The sequence below is a fragment of the Polypterus senegalus genome, chromosome 10, assembly GCF_016835505.1.
Source record: "Polypterus senegalus isolate Bchr_013 chromosome 10, ASM1683550v1, whole genome shotgun sequence".
Classification (NCBI taxonomy): Eukaryota; Metazoa; Chordata; class Cladistia; order Polypteriformes; family Polypteridae; genus Polypterus; species Polypterus senegalus.
In genome coordinates, this window is record NC_053163.1 from 146,083,556 (window position 1) to 146,099,304 (window position 15,749).

At 43.4% G+C, this 15,749-nt stretch overlaps 1 protein-coding gene across 1 annotated transcript in view; it reads right to left on the reverse strand.

The window, feature by feature from the left end:
- rab8a (RAB8A, member RAS oncogene family) overlaps positions 1-5,195 on the reverse strand; it is a 72,350-nt gene extending 67,155 nt beyond the window's left edge. The window contains exon 1 of the mRNA XM_039766995.1: positions 5,016-5,195. Within this exon, the coding sequence (XP_039622929.1) occupies positions 5,016-5,139 (124 nt within the window). The 5' untranslated portion in view covers positions 5,140-5,195. The remainder of the gene's footprint in view (positions 1-5,015) is intronic.
- Positions 5,196-15,749: the final 10,554 nt, after the last annotated feature.

Below are 15,749 nucleotides of genomic sequence, written 5' to 3' on the forward strand. Positions count from 1 at the left end.
CCCTCGTGGAGAACATCTTCCTAGTTCCCACGAGCCCACAAGTCCAAGCACAATACTTTTCTTTCTTTCTTTCTTTCTCCTCCACTCCACCTCGGCAAGCTTTGTCTCCCTTCTCCCACCTCTGGCTCCCCGAGTAGTGGCTGCCTGCTCCTTTTATACGTTACCCGGAAGTGCTCTAGATGCTCTTTGACCCAATTCTGGCAGCACTTCTGGGTGTAGCGGAAGAGCTGCTCTCCAAGGCTCAACAACAGCTGCAGCAACCCCTGAGCGGTGCCCCCGGATCCCAAAAGGGCTGTATACAATACAGAGGAACCTCGGTTTGCGAGCATAATTTGTTCCGGAAACGTGCTTGTAATCCAAAGCACTTGTATATCAAAGCGAATTTCCTCATAAGAAATAATGGAAACTCAGATAATTCATTTCACAACCCACAAATATTTATATAAAAATGATTAATACAAAATCCATCCATCCATCCATTTTCCAACCCGCTGAATCCGAACACAGGGTCACGAGGGTCTGCTGGAGCCAATCCCAGCCAACACGGGGCGCAAGACAGGAAACAAACCCCGGGCAGGGTGCCAGCCCACCGCAGGACACACACACACACAAACACACCCACACACCAGGGCCAATTTAGAATCGCCAATCCACATAACCTGCATGTCTTTGGACCGTGGAAGGAAACCCACGCAGACACGGGGAGAACATGCAAACTCCACGCAGGGAGGACCGGGGAAGCAAACACGGGTCTCCTAACTGCGAGGCAGCAGCGCTACCCACTGCGCCACCGTGCCGCCTAAATACAAAATCTTCACTCTAACTAACGGAATCACTATCATCTGTTGGCTCACTGGAATCTTTTCCCTTTTATGCGACTTTAACAAGGACTCCTATCCAATGACAGTTGCTTTTGCCTGAAGAGTCACTACAGTTAGACACAAAATAAAAAAAAATGCTTGACACACTGTTAGGTTTCTAAACTCTTTTGGGATCCCCCCCAAACCCAAACCAAACGGGACAACACGCGAGGATCCCAGCGCTGTAGCAGTTCACCGTAAAAGAGAATCAGAAAAGACCGCGGTCAAGCTATAAGCGCCTGCTCTCGATGGGTGATGCAAGGAACATTACAAATGCAAGAGCACAGTATTACTCAGCCACTAACCTGGCCACAACCCTGCCTGATTGCTGTGTCTGTGTGTAGGAGAGTGGCAGAAGATCCTGCTACAATAAATAACCGCGCCATTTCTGTTTCACGCTGAATAAAGATGGTGTCGCTAAAGTACTGAGACTCAGCTTTGTGTTTTGGGGTACATGACAGGGACTCACACGTTACAACACACACACGTGGTCACCATGCTACAGTAAACAGTATATGTTCGTACAGATGTTGACTATATAAGTGAGGCACGCCAACTGAGAACGAGCATGGGAGACGACTACCCACAATCCCCATGCGACACTCAGCAGACAAAGCGTATACATCCTACTCATATTGCAAGACCTCGCTCGTTTATCAAGTTAAAATTTATTACAAATTTTAGCTCGCCTTGCGAAACACTCGCAATCCAAGGTTTCACTGTACAATACAATTTATTTCTGTACAGCCCAAAATCACACAAGAAGTGCCGCAATGGGCTTTAGCAGGCCCTGCCTCTTGACTCTCTAAGAACACAAGGGAAAAACTCCCAAAAAATACCCTTGTAGGACCCCTTTCCAGGTAGGTTGGGCGTGCAGTGGGTGTCAATACAATACAATACACTACACAGAACAGAACAAATCCTCAATACAGTATGAAAATATTACAAGTATGGAGCAGAATTCAACAGTAGATGATATCACGTAATATGATTTGGATTTGTTCAGAGTCCTGGAGACCTCGGCCATCAAGCTGCCTCCCCACTTTGGCCATACTACAGTTGGGCCAGCCAATCTGATGAAAGGACCCATCTACCCCACAACTCCATCTCCCATGAAGCCCTGCGGGAGTCCAAAGCACCACTACAGCCAATGGGGGCTGCCATCTAGTGTTCTGGCCACACTTGGTCCCCAAGAAGTCCTCTCAGTGAAGAGGTTCCCCAGCCGGACAAGGACCCTGGCCGTCTGTGACACTGCGAACCACAATAATGAAACCTACATCGCACTGCTCCTCCCGTATTACCCTAACACTCTCCCCTTCTCTTCCACAAGTCATCAAACAAATATTTTCCAGTTTTGCAGACTCATCCTTCCATATAGATAGATAGATAGATAGATAGATAGATAGATAGATAGATAGATAGATAGATAGATAGATAGATAGATAGATAGATAGATAGATAGATAGATAGATAGATAGATAGATAGATAGATAGATACTTTATTAATGTGCCCTTTCTCCTAATCCTCTCCTGATTCCCTTTCTGTTGACCACCTAACCTACACAAACCTTTCATCCGCAGCTCATTCACAGAGGAAAGCCACCTTCCTTATCAGCTACTTTGAGCTGTAACAGGGGCTACTGTGTCACCTGCAAAAAAATGTCACCACCAATCCCCTTGTATCTGTTCCCTATGATAGATTCAACACTGAATAACTGGCCTCCAGCCATTCTAAAATTCTTATTTACTTCATTTCATGTAGGAAGTGTCCAGCCATCTACAGAGGTGAAACAGGGAGACCGTTTCTGTGGGCATGTTTGATCCAAGACCTTCTAAAGCCTGGTGAGGAACACTTCACGTCCCTTAAGGCAAAGTCACATTAGTCCATTTTTGCAGTGGTTTTCAGCCGTAACTTTCATTTAAATAATCATTGAGAATTGAAAGCAGTTGGTGGCATGCTCCTGTGAAGCTGATCGTGTAATGTTACATAGCCAGCAACTCACTACAACTAGACCACGACTCGATTAGATAAAATCAAATAGGCTTGATTTTGTCTTTCATCGTTGGGGCGCTCACTGTGCGTATGAGAGCTAGCAGCCAATGAACGCTCATCTGGAAGTACAATGCATACAAGGCAAAAGGAACATGGGGGCTTTGGACCTCACAAATAGAAGAAGAGCTTGCCTGTCTGATGCCTCGCGTTTTATGCATCATGACAAAATGGAAAAAAGAGAAAAAGATGTTAACCTTTCTTACAGTGTGAGTAAACAGCAGGCTCTGTCAGGCAACATACTAATTGGCTATCAGAAAAAAGGGAATGCATGCCCGTGCTGGATGGTTGACATGTGATCACTAAATGCGACTTTATCAGCGATGTTCAGTCATATAAACTGACGTAGCGCAAGGACAAAATCAGCAACTGCAGATGGCAAATCTGACATTCCCCACAACTAGATGTCACGTAATGTGACTTCAGTTTAATGCTCCATCTCTCACACAGGTTTTCAAACAAAATTTCCCCATTTTGCAGACAGATCCTTCCACAGGAGCCTTTTCTCTTAACAGTCCCTTCCCTTGATCTCCTTCCATCAACCTCCGATCCTACATAAACTTCTCACCTGTGGCTCACTTCCCTGAGGAGACCAACATTCTTCATCAGGTACTTCGAAGTGTAACAAGAGCCACTGTGTCACATGCAGTGCCGGTGCTAGGATATTTTGTGCCCTAGGCCAGGCTTATTAGTGCGGCAACCGACTGTTCAGTGACACCCCCACAACACCCCCGACCATGATCTGCACCTTAGGCGAATGCCTAATGCACCTTAATGGTGGCAGTAGCCCTGGTCACTTGCACATATGTCACCAACAACACCTCTGTACCTGGTCACACTGCTAAATTCAATATTGAACAACAGACCACTTGCAGTAAATAAGATTTTTTTAGACTGGCATTTCTTGCAAGAGGGGTCCAGCTATCTACACTGGTGAAACAGGGAGACAGCTAACATGGCGTTTCAGGAAGCACATTTGCACTGCTAAAAAAACAAAGACCTTACACTCGCATCCCTTGGCATGACCACACTGGTCTCTCTCCTCGGTCTGTGTTCTTTCACAGGGCTTCAAAAACACTTTTCAAATGAAAAATAAAAGAAGCTAAGCTCATTCTCAATATGGGATCACATTTTTTTTCCAGATCTTAATAACCAACTACCTTTGCAATCTCTTCCTTCATCATCTCTTCACCTACTCACACCATTCTTTTGTTCCCTCCTATCTATTTTACCTGCTCTTTTCTTTTCACCTGAACACCTGATGAAGGTATTAAGGCTAAACGTGGTACCTTTAACCTTTTTACTTTTAACTGTGAAAATAACCTTTTTTTAATCGGTGTCATACTATTCCAAAACCAACGCACTACATTGCACTGTCGCACACTATCGTCTGTTAGCATCATCCCACCAGATTTGCTGCTGTCACATTTGGGTCCCGCACGGCCCAAACAGGTGCGCAGCGATGTCACGTTATTGAAGGACAGCCCAGCTTTTCCCTTGTGCCACATGTCGCTTTTAGACAGTCCGCTACATGATGACAATTCTAGCTTGTATTTGCGACTGACCTTCGGGAGAGTCAAGTTGCCGGCGGGCGACATGGGCTTTATTATTCAGTCATAAGACTACGGGAGGGGTGGGGGGTTAATGGAGGTAGGAAGCCGGGCGGCGCGCTTGCCACGAGACTCAAACTGAAACCAAGTCTAAACCACTAAAGCGGGCACACTTCCTCTCAAACGGAAAAATGATAAATGTTGCATTAATAAATAAGAGAAGAAACTCTGTCACAAACTTCTTATTAGAATCGCGGCATCTTTTCCTAATTCTGAAGACTGCCGGCTACACTCGGCAGCAGCCACCGGATGGAAGGTGTGGAGAGGATGAAACACTCGACTGGGACACCAGTGCTTTTCGACTTTAGAAAGTCGCCACGTCGCGCTACTTTTGCTCACTTTCACCATAGCACAACTCTGTGCCTATTCACCGGCGGCGAGGATTTTTTTCTTTAAAAACGACAATTAATATTTTGCTGAATGACATGTCGGGGCTCGCTGACTCCCGGAAAGGGCCCTGAAGCACATCTCATCTCGACGTACGCCGCTACTTACCTATAGTGGAGATGAACGTGGAATTGAAGGCATCTTCCGAGAACCTGAATAACACACAGGTCTTGCCAACTCCGGAATCTCCGATTAACAAGAGTTTAAACAAGTAATCGTAAGTCTTCGCCATGTTCCCCCCCAGTCGCGGAAATCCCGCCCGCTCACGGTGGACGGCGAGCTCCGACAAGAATGCCTCCTCCCGATTGGCTCTGATCGACGTCACACACGCTGCGAGTGACGCCCCGCCCCATTTCCGCGGTTGCGGAAGTACAGAAGAGTTCGCTTTCAATCGCCACTACGCTCCGCCCCGCCTATTAAAAGCTATATCTTTGTAATTTAATGCAAAGCAAAATTATTAATGCTTGCAAATTAAGCTTTTTATCTTAATGTTTAACTAAGTCTTTAAGTCTTATGAAATGATTTTCCACCTTTGTCTTTGATGAACTTTTGAAATATCATGAAATGGCATAAAATATGTTATAACAGAAACCAGACAAATAGAGGAACAAGAAACTTAAATAACTTTTGGCACATTTCAGATATGACGTTATAGACGAATGCTAGATAAAAGACATGCTAAAATAATTAGATCTGTCGATTCTATTATTTTTTTGGCTCCTTAATGTCCATGATGCTCAGATTTGCATTTACATTACTTTTATTTGCTTAGCAGACACTTTTATCCAAAGCAACTTACAAAAAAGGTCAACATAATCGAGTAACTATCAGTCTGGGTGGCTGTTTGGGAACAAGTGTGATATGCCAAGGTGACAAAATTGATCACCACAAGTGAAAAACTCAGAACAAAATGCAAGCAAGTTACATGTTCTAGATTATAGAAACCTTGCAGCTAATATCAGTTAGACAGAAATTCACCATACAAGGGGTTTTTGAACGGTTCCTTAGCAATTTGAGGGAATCAGCAGTTAACATGGAAGTGGGCAGCTCATTCCACCAGCTAGGAGCTACACATGAGTGAGATTTGATACAATACAGAGGTGGCATCACCAGACACTGCTCATCAGCTGACCTGAGTGGGCAAGAAGAAGCATTTGACCCTAACGAGTGTCTCCATATACTGTATGTAGGTGCTGACCCACTGAGTACTCTATAGCCAAGAATTAAGGATTTAACCTTAACACATGTCGCTACAGGAAGCCAATGGTGTGATCTGAAAAGAGCTGTGACATGTGCCCACCTCGGTTGGTGGAACACCAGACATGCAACTGCATTTTGAATCATCTTCCATGGCTTGGTGACGCCTTCTGGTACTCCTGCTTGCAGAGACATACAGTACTCCAGACCTGATAAGACCAAAGCCTCGCTGCAGATACTAACTGACATTGAGCACATTTTACAGATTAAACCTGTAAGACCGAGAAACCGTAGTAACACAGTCTTTGAAGAACAGCCGGTCATCTATCACTACCCCAGAGTTAGAGATAGTGAGCCAAGCCAAACAGAGAAAGGGTGCTGAATAGGTGGACAAGCTGGGTTAACAAGAAGGTAGTCATTGCCAGATTGAGCTGGAGATGGTGCTTCTTCATCAAGGTTGCAATATCAGTGATGCAGAATTTCTAGCTGATAATATGTGGTCCTCTGGAGGGAAAGACAGGTACAGCTTAATATCATCAACATAGCACTAATAAGAAAAAAACATGGGACATGATGACAGGGTCTAGTGAGGAGGTTTAGACAGAGAAGAAAAGAGGGCCCAGCACTGGTCCTTGGGGCACCCCCAGGCTTGCCTGGTGCACCTTTAACATCTCTCCACGCCAGGACACATGGTAGGCTCTGCTCTAGAGGTAGGACTCAAACCACCTGAGAGCAGTCCCGGTGATGCGAAGATTAGAGAGGAAGGAAAAGAGGATCTGGTGCTTGACCATGTTGAAAGCAGAGGAGCAATCTCACAGATATGTGCAGAAAAGCTTCCTCTTCTCTATTCTTCTATTTTCAGATACTGTCAGTGGTTAAGGTGTGGCCATCTTCTTCTTGTGACGTAATTGCCTTGTCATTTACAAGAAATGCTAATGCATGTCATTTATGAGATTCATTGTCAGATGCTCAATTATGGCATGCATAATGAAGAGAATGAAAACAAAGCTGATGGCGATTATGACCAATGCTGTACATCCACTCTGTGACACACCAGCAGTGAGGACTTTTAGCTAACAAACTAATCAGCAGAAGTGTGTCAAAAAACTAAGGGGGCGCTCCTTCATACTTAACAGCAATACGCCTCTATAGTGACTCACTGGGACTGGGACTGACCTTTTTATTTTTAGCCAAGTCAGACTCTTTCTTTCTTTTTAGTAATTCTGATGAGTATTTAAGGAGCATTATTTTAATTTCTTGTAATATTTATCTATTTATTAAGCTTCTGTATAAAGGTAAAATTTCCCTTTAGGACAAATCATGTAAATATCTATCTATCTATCTATCTATCTATCTATCTATCTATCTATCTATCTATCTATCTATCTATCTATCTATCTATCTATCTGTCTATCTATCTATCTATCTATCTATCATAAAGTGCCTTTCACATCTATCTATCTAGAATTCATGAGGGTGGCCTGAGGGCCTGACGTCCTCTAGTGGGCCCTGTGCTCACTGCACGGCACTGTGGAGCTCGATTGGCTTTTGCCATAGAATACCAGAATTGTGCTTTTCACAGATGAGAGCAGGTTCACCCTGAGCACATGTGACAGACGTGAAAGGGTCTGGAGAAGCCATGGAGAACGTTATGCTGCCTGTAACATCATTCAGCATGACCGGTTTGGTGGTGGGTCAGTGATGGTCTGGGGAAGCATATCCATCGGGGGACGCACAGACCTCTACAGGCTAGACAACAGCACCTTGACTGCCATTAGGTATCGGGATGAAATCCTTGGATCCATTGTCAGACCCTATGCTAGTGCAGCGGTCCTGGGTTCCTCCTGGTGCACGAGAATGCCTGGCCTGATGTGGCGAAAGTATGCAGGCAGTTCCTGGAGGATGAAGGAATCAATACCATTGACTGGCCCCCACACTCGCTCGCCTGGCCTCAATCCAATAGAACACCTCTGGGTCGGACATTATGTTTCGGTCCATCCGACCTCCAGACTGTCCAGGAGCTCAGTGATGCCCTGGTCCAGATCTGGTAGGCGATCCCCCAGAACACCATCTGTTGTCTCATTAGGACATTGTCAGGCATGCATACAAGCACATTGGGGATTATACAAACTACTGAGTAGATAGATAGATACAGGTGCTGGTCATAAAATTAGAATATCATGACAAGGTTGATTTATTTCAGTAATTCCATTCAAAAAGTGAAACTTTTATATTAGATTCATTCATTACACACATACTGATGTATTTCAAATGTTTATTTCTTTTAATTTTGATGATTATAACTGACAACTAATGAAAGTCCCAAATTCAGTATCTCGGAAAATTAGAATATTGTGAAAAGGTTCAATATTGAAGACACCTGGTGCCACACTCTAATCAGCTAATTAACTCAAAAGCCTTTAAATGGTCTCTCAGTCTAGTTCTGTAGGCTACACAATCATGGGGAAGACTGCTGACTTGACAGTTGTCCAAAAGACGACCATTGACACCTTGCACAAGGAGGGCAAGACACAAAAGGTCATTGCTAAAGAGGCTGGCTGTTCACAGAGCTCTGTGTCCAAGCACATTAATAGAGAGGCAAAGGAAGGACAAGATGTGGTAGAAAAAGTGTACAAGCAACAGGGATAACCGCACCCTGGAGAGGATTGTGAAACAAAACCCATTCAAAACTGTGGGGGAGATTCACAAAGAGTGGACTGCAGCTGGTGGAGTCAGTGCTTCAAGAACTACCACACACAGACCTATGCAAGACACGGGTTTCAGCTGTCACACTCCTTGTGTCAAGCCACTCTTGAACAAGAGACCGCGTCAGAAGCGTCTCGCCTGGGCTAAAGATAAAAAGGACTGGACTGCTGCTGAGTGGTCCAAAGTTATGTTCTCTGATGAAAGTAAATTTTGCATTTCCTTTGGAAATCAAGGTCCCAGAGTCTGGAGGAAGAGGAGAGGCACAGAATCCATGTTGCTTGAGGTCCAGTGTAAAGTTTCCACAGTCAGTGATGGTTTGGGGTGCCATGTCATCTGCTGGTGTTGGTCCATTGTGTTTTCTGAGGTCCAAGGTCAACGCAGCCGTCTACCAGGAAGTTTTAGAGCACTTCATGCTTCCTGCTGCTGACAAACTTTATGGAGATGCAGATTTCATTTTCCAACAGGACCTGGCACCTGCACAAAGTGCCAAAGCTACCAGTACCTGGTTTAAGGACCATGGTATCCCTGTTCTTGATTGGCCAGCAAACTCGCCTGACCTTAACCCCATAGATTTTCTATGGGGTATTGTGAAGAGGAAGATGCAATACGCCAGACCCAACAATTCAGAAGAGCTGAAGGCCACTATCAGAGCAACATGGGCTCTCATAACACCTGAGCAGTGCCACAGACTGATCGACTCCATGCCACTCCACATTGCTGCAGTAATCCAGGCCAAAGGAGCCCCAACTAAATATTGAGTGCTGTACATGCTCATACTTTTCATGTTCATACCTTTCAGTTGGCCAACATTTCTAAAAATCCTTTTTTTTGCATTGGTCTTAATTGATGTTCTAATTTTCCGAGATACTGAATTTGGGACTTTCATTAGTTGTCAGTTATAATCATCAAAATTAAAAGAAATAAACATTTGAAATACATCAGTCTGTGTGTAACGAATGAATCTAATATACAAGTTTCACTTTTTGAATTGAATTACTGAAATAAATCAACTTTGTCATGATATTCTAATTTTATGACCGGCACCTGTAGATAGATAGATAGATAGATAGATAGATAGATAGATAGATAGATAGATAGATAGATAGATAGATAGATACTTTATTAATCCCAAGGGGAAATTCACACACTCCAGCAGCAGCATACTGATAAAGAACAATATTAAATTAAAAAGTGATAACAATGAAAGTATAACAGACAGACAATAATTTTGTATAATATTAACGTTTACCTCCCCCCCCGGGTGGAACTGAAGAGTCGCATAGTGTCAGGGAAGAAAAATCTCCTCAGTCTGTCAGTGGAGCAGGACGGTGACAGCAGTCTGTCGCTGAAGCTGCTCCTCTGTCTGGAGATGATCCTGTTCAGTGGATGCAGTGGATTCTCCATGATTGACAGGAGTCTGCTCAGCGCCCATTGCTCTGCCATGGATGTCAAACTGTCCAGCTCCGTGCCTACAATGGAGCCTGCCTCCCTCACCATTTTGTCCAGGCGTGAAGCGTGCGTCTTCTTTATACTGCCTCCCCAGCACACCACCGCATAGAAGAGGGCGCCACAACCATCTGATAGAACATCTGCAGCATCTTATTGCAGATGTTGAAGGACGCCAGCCTTCTAAGGAAGTATAGTCGGCTCTGTCCTTTCTTACACAGAGCATCAGTATTGGCAGTCCAGTCCAATTTATCATCCAGCTGCACTCCCAGGTATTTATAGGTCTGCACCCTCTGCACACAGTCACCTCTGATGATTACGGGGTCCATGAGGGGCCTGGGCCTCCTAAAATCCACCACCAGCTCCTTTGTTTTGCTGGTGTTCAGTTGTAGGTGGTTTGAGTTTCACCATTTAACAAAGTCTTTGATTAGTTTCCTACACTCCTCCTCCTGCCCACTACAGATGCAGCCCACGATAGCAGTGTCATCTGCAAACTTTTGCACGTGGCAGGACACCAAGTATGATTCTGAGTTGCTGCAGTGAAATTTCAGCCAAATGGACTCCCCTGCCTGCAGCATCATTTTTTCCCTTTGAATTTCGGGGTGTCTTTGAATTCAGCCCTCTGTAGGTTGATCATTTTCATTTCCATCCTTTCGTTCCTAACACATTACCATATCAGTTTTTGAGCAGTTTGTATATGTATATATATACAGTATATGTATATATATATTATAAAAAATATATATGTTGTCACACACGTGCGAATAGGAGGCAGCTAAAGGGCCTAAGTAATCGTAATACCACCACTAACAGGGGGGTGGCAGAGTGTACTGACTGTCTTTCTCAATTACTTGCAGATCATTCCCGGGAAATCCCACCATGTTCCGGCACCCTAGATGATATCACTTCCAGTCCCGATGACACCACTTCCGGGTCCGGCCACCAGAGAAGACATGACTTCCAGTCATGAGGACATCACTTCTGGTTCTGGCCCTAAAGATGACGTCACTTCCTAAAAGGGCCTTTAAATCTGCCATCTTTACTATATGTGATCAGTTCTATTTTGGAAAATTTCTACATTTGCAGCCAGGATATATTATACGGGTGGCTGCCCCAGACCTTTGTGATGTCTGGTGTGTTTATTTGTGACAATGTATTATAAAAAAATATTATATCCTTCCTTAGCAGTACACCGCTGATTCTAAGATGAAGAAAAAAAATAACATTAAAGAAAGAATACATTTAGCTTCTTTCCAAATTGGCTGGACACTCACAGTAATACAATTTTCAAAAGAGAGCTCCTGGTGAAAGCGTCATGCAGTCATGGTGCTCCTGCAGTCGGCTCTGGCCTGCTTTCAGACTGCGTAACATTTATTTCCCCGGTACAGGCAGAAGTGATGTCTTCCATCCATCAGTAGGTGAGCTCTAATGTTCACAGCATTTTCCAGAGGTTTATACTTTTTTCATGATCTTTGTTTCTAAAATAAGAACATGCTCTTTCCACACATGGGCTAAATAGCAGACCGTTGCCCCCTGACCATATATTGACCATCACCAAACAGGGAGCGCGTCATCACTTTTTAATTGCCTGCGTGGGTTGCCCTCACTTGTCTCTTCCCATCTCAGTTTTGGCTTCTCCCTGTCAGGTTGCTTACATGGCCGCAATGCTTCCTCCCAGTCAGATGGTTTGTGTGGCTTCAGCCATATTTATTTACGGAATGTCTATGGTAAGAGTGCCACAGGAGAAGGATGGGAGATTCCTTGCCAAAATAGGATGCCATGATAAAAGAAAATTAAAGGACAGGCTCTCTGTCCAGATGGGAACAAGAATCCTTATCCACCAGGGAGGCCAGTATGTTGTGAGGACCATGAGAGACACCAGTATCCAGGGAGTATGTCTCCTGATACACTAGAGGGCAGTGTCCCCTTTGGATACCCACATGGGAATTAGAGTTCTGGAGTACAACCCTGTTGGGTGCTGTGGGTGCCACCAGGGGGCACTGCAGGGGGATAGGGTCCCTAGTTTGCCCCTACTTCCTACAAACCATATCTTAGCCCTGAAAGTACTGCCGGGTCAAAGATATAAGGAGCCGTGTCATCTTCACCAGGCAGTCAGAGTTGGGAGGATGTGGACGAAGCTTGACGAGAGGAGTGTGAAGGAAGAGGATTGTGTTCTGGGCTATTTGTAATTGGAAAATTGTACTCTTTGTGTATTTGAACCTGTGACTATTTGGGTGTGATTATGTCTGTGGTTTGGGGCTCAGTAACAACCCCTACTGGTTACAGTCGAATAAACCTCACAGATCACAGTGGCAATTTTCCAAAACCTAAACCTTTGGCTCCGCCCCGTCGATGGTCTTTTGGTCTGACCTGGAGTGGAGGAAAGAGAAGGCATAGTTAGTGACAGCACCCCTTCTCACCCCAGAGTGGTGGTGCTTAACAGTGTCAGTAAGGTGGTCCTTAGGCATACATGAGTGACAAGGCCTTACAATAAAATAATGGCTACAAAATGACTGACCACAGTTGTGGATGCTTCATCTGTCTATTCATTGTGACTGTAGGGGGTGCAGTGGAGCCTCACTTCACCTACATAAGTCTCAGGTGGGACTGAGAGACATTAGCACTAACACCAAAGCAGATATCCATCCATCCATCCATTCTCCTCTTCTCCAATTCAACTTTGTGACAATTGTAGCTGTTGTGGGGTACAAAATCAGTAAATATTGGACTATATTTTCCTTATATTTTGTTCAAGGCAAGACAACAGATGAACTTAATACTTGCATGGGCAATTTAGATAAAAGGCAATGTGTTTTCTTAAATCACAGAACCATTTGTATAAACTGACCAGCAAGATGCCTCAAGCTAATGATTACTTTAAAACCTGAGATCTTGGACAACAAGTTACTAAATTGGTTTACAGCCTGGGAAAGGAAGACATGCCAGTAGGTACCAAACAACATTAAAAAGTTTTATTGTTTGGGAGAACAGACAAGTGAATTAATCCATCATAATGACAGCCAGCTAATCGGAATATCTAATAATCACATCTTGTAAAGCCCTCCAGTAGAATTTTTTAATAAACTTATTTATAAACTAAACTACCACCTGCTCATTTCCCTTGCCAACCCCGGGTGGGTGCTACGTGCTAGCCTCTTTGCGGCTCTGCCGCTCGCATATGGGGAAGCGGATGTACAATTTAAACAGATTAGTTATTTTCATGGGAATGTTACATATGCATGATAGACCTAACTATTTTACATTACAGCGAGTAATTCATCCATCCATTATCCAACCCGCTATATTCTAACTACAGGGTCACAGGGGTCTGCTGGAGCCAATCCCTGCCAAAACAGGGCACAAGGTAGGAACAAATGCCAGGCAGGGCACCAGCCCACACACCAAATACACACTAGGGACAATTTAGGATCGCCAATGCACCTAACCTGCATGTCTTTGGACTGTGGGAGGAAACCAGAGAAACCGGAGGAAACCCATGCAGACACGGGGAGAACATGCAAACTCCACGCAGGGAGGACCCGGAAAGCGAGCCCAGGTCTCCTAACTGCGAGGCAGCAGCACTACCCACTGCGCCACCGTGCTGCCCTACAGCTAGTAATTAACCATAGTAATAAATACTAAAATGTAATAAATTGAAAGAAAATTATGTTTCATGTTGTGTTAGAGGTATTCTTTGCATCATACATTTTCATTCTGTCTGGGTTTGAAATTAACACGCAAATACTTTTTAAACTTACACTTTTACTGTAAAACTTCAGTAAAAACAATATTTTTAATTAACTTTTTATTAATATTGCATTAAATTTTGATTCAGTGTTTGGATTTACATTGTGACAACGCAAGATATAACTTCCCGTGGGTGAATTTTGTTTCTTTTTCTTTAATAAATAAACTTTTTTGAATGTTTGTCCCTGTGATTTGTTAATTGTCATAGAAAAAGCTATTCTAACAGGAAACAGTAGCCGTTTTAATATGAATGGCATATCAAGATCTCCTTTGGTGTCTCATGTTATCCACAGAAGATGTACTATATTACCTTTCTTGTTAAAATTCTACATGTCAGAATTGTTCGACCAATTTTGAATACAACTAATCTTGTCCTATTGCATAGCCCATCACTCATACATAAATTACGCAGTAACATTACGATACATCCTTCTTTCAACAGTAAATCATCTGATGGAAGACTGGACGGTGTTAACAATTGTAGATATTCTATGGGATATTGTAAGTTGATGTTTTCATCTTCCGCAACAATACCACGAACTGTTTCAGCATATTCTATTGATACAAATTAAACCAATTTGCTGTGTAACCAATCGACCATTTTCACGTTAATAATAAGTGAGGAAAACATAAAAATTTATAAGAGCTGAGGCCGCAGGAACTGTGTCTGACAAAAGCATTCATACGAATGAGAGGTGAGAGGACCGCGGGTGTGGGCTGTTTTACTGTAAATGGTTGAGAGGAGGACGGGACTTGAAAAAATCTCTTGACAATAGTCTTGTGTTGTCTGAAGATTTTCTTTTATAATAGAGAGATATGCCACATCTGAAGTGTGATACCAGAAGCAGACGAAAATGTCAGGAGAAGAGAACAGGGCGACGTTAGAAGAGGGCGCTGGTAACGTGCAACCATTTCCATGTAATCTTCAGAAAAGCATCTCATAAACCTTTCTGTTCATGAGTGCTAAGATCACAAACCGCCTGTGACATTCATCCTTGTTATCTTTTAACTTTTTATAAACTTTTTCTAAAGACTATATATATATCCAGACTTTGCTATCCACATTTCCTTTTATGCCTTTCTACAGTATACTGGAATTATTATTATTCCTGTAATAAATATGGCTCTGCTTTTAACTTTCTATGCTTTGGCTTAATGTCTAGTATGATTGAAGTAATAAGGTAGATTTTTTTTGAGTACCAGGTGCAGCCGGAGGTTTGCCATACACTCTGTGGTGTGAAGTTTATTAAGGCTGAGGGTGAGAGCTCCACCCAATAGTAGGGAACAGTACTTAAAGTAAGGCATTCTTGGCTGATAAGTGGCCTATAGTCAAGGATGCTGGGCCTTTGTATGTATAAATGTATTCTTGGAGACCAAAAGTAATATTTAAGTGTGAGATATCTTTAAAACATCATATGTTGTTTGTGCCGATAATAAGTAAGTCTCTTGAAGTGCTGAGAGAGGGACAAGTTGTGTTATTCATAAGGCACTTGTGTGGTTTAAAATGCTAGAGTTTAACAAGCTGTGTGAGTGTCATTCATGGGACACTGTTGTGGTTAGGGTCTATGTGTATGTGTGTGATAATCTTAAGGTGCGACAGTAGACCAATCCGGTAACGAATATGATGAGTACACTTACAGTACTCCTAGGAAAAGGGTAAATAGAGGGAAATACCATGATAATACAGTAGCCTTTCATGGATGCAATGGGCAAACGGCAAGAATTCACTTCTAGATGGGATGCCAG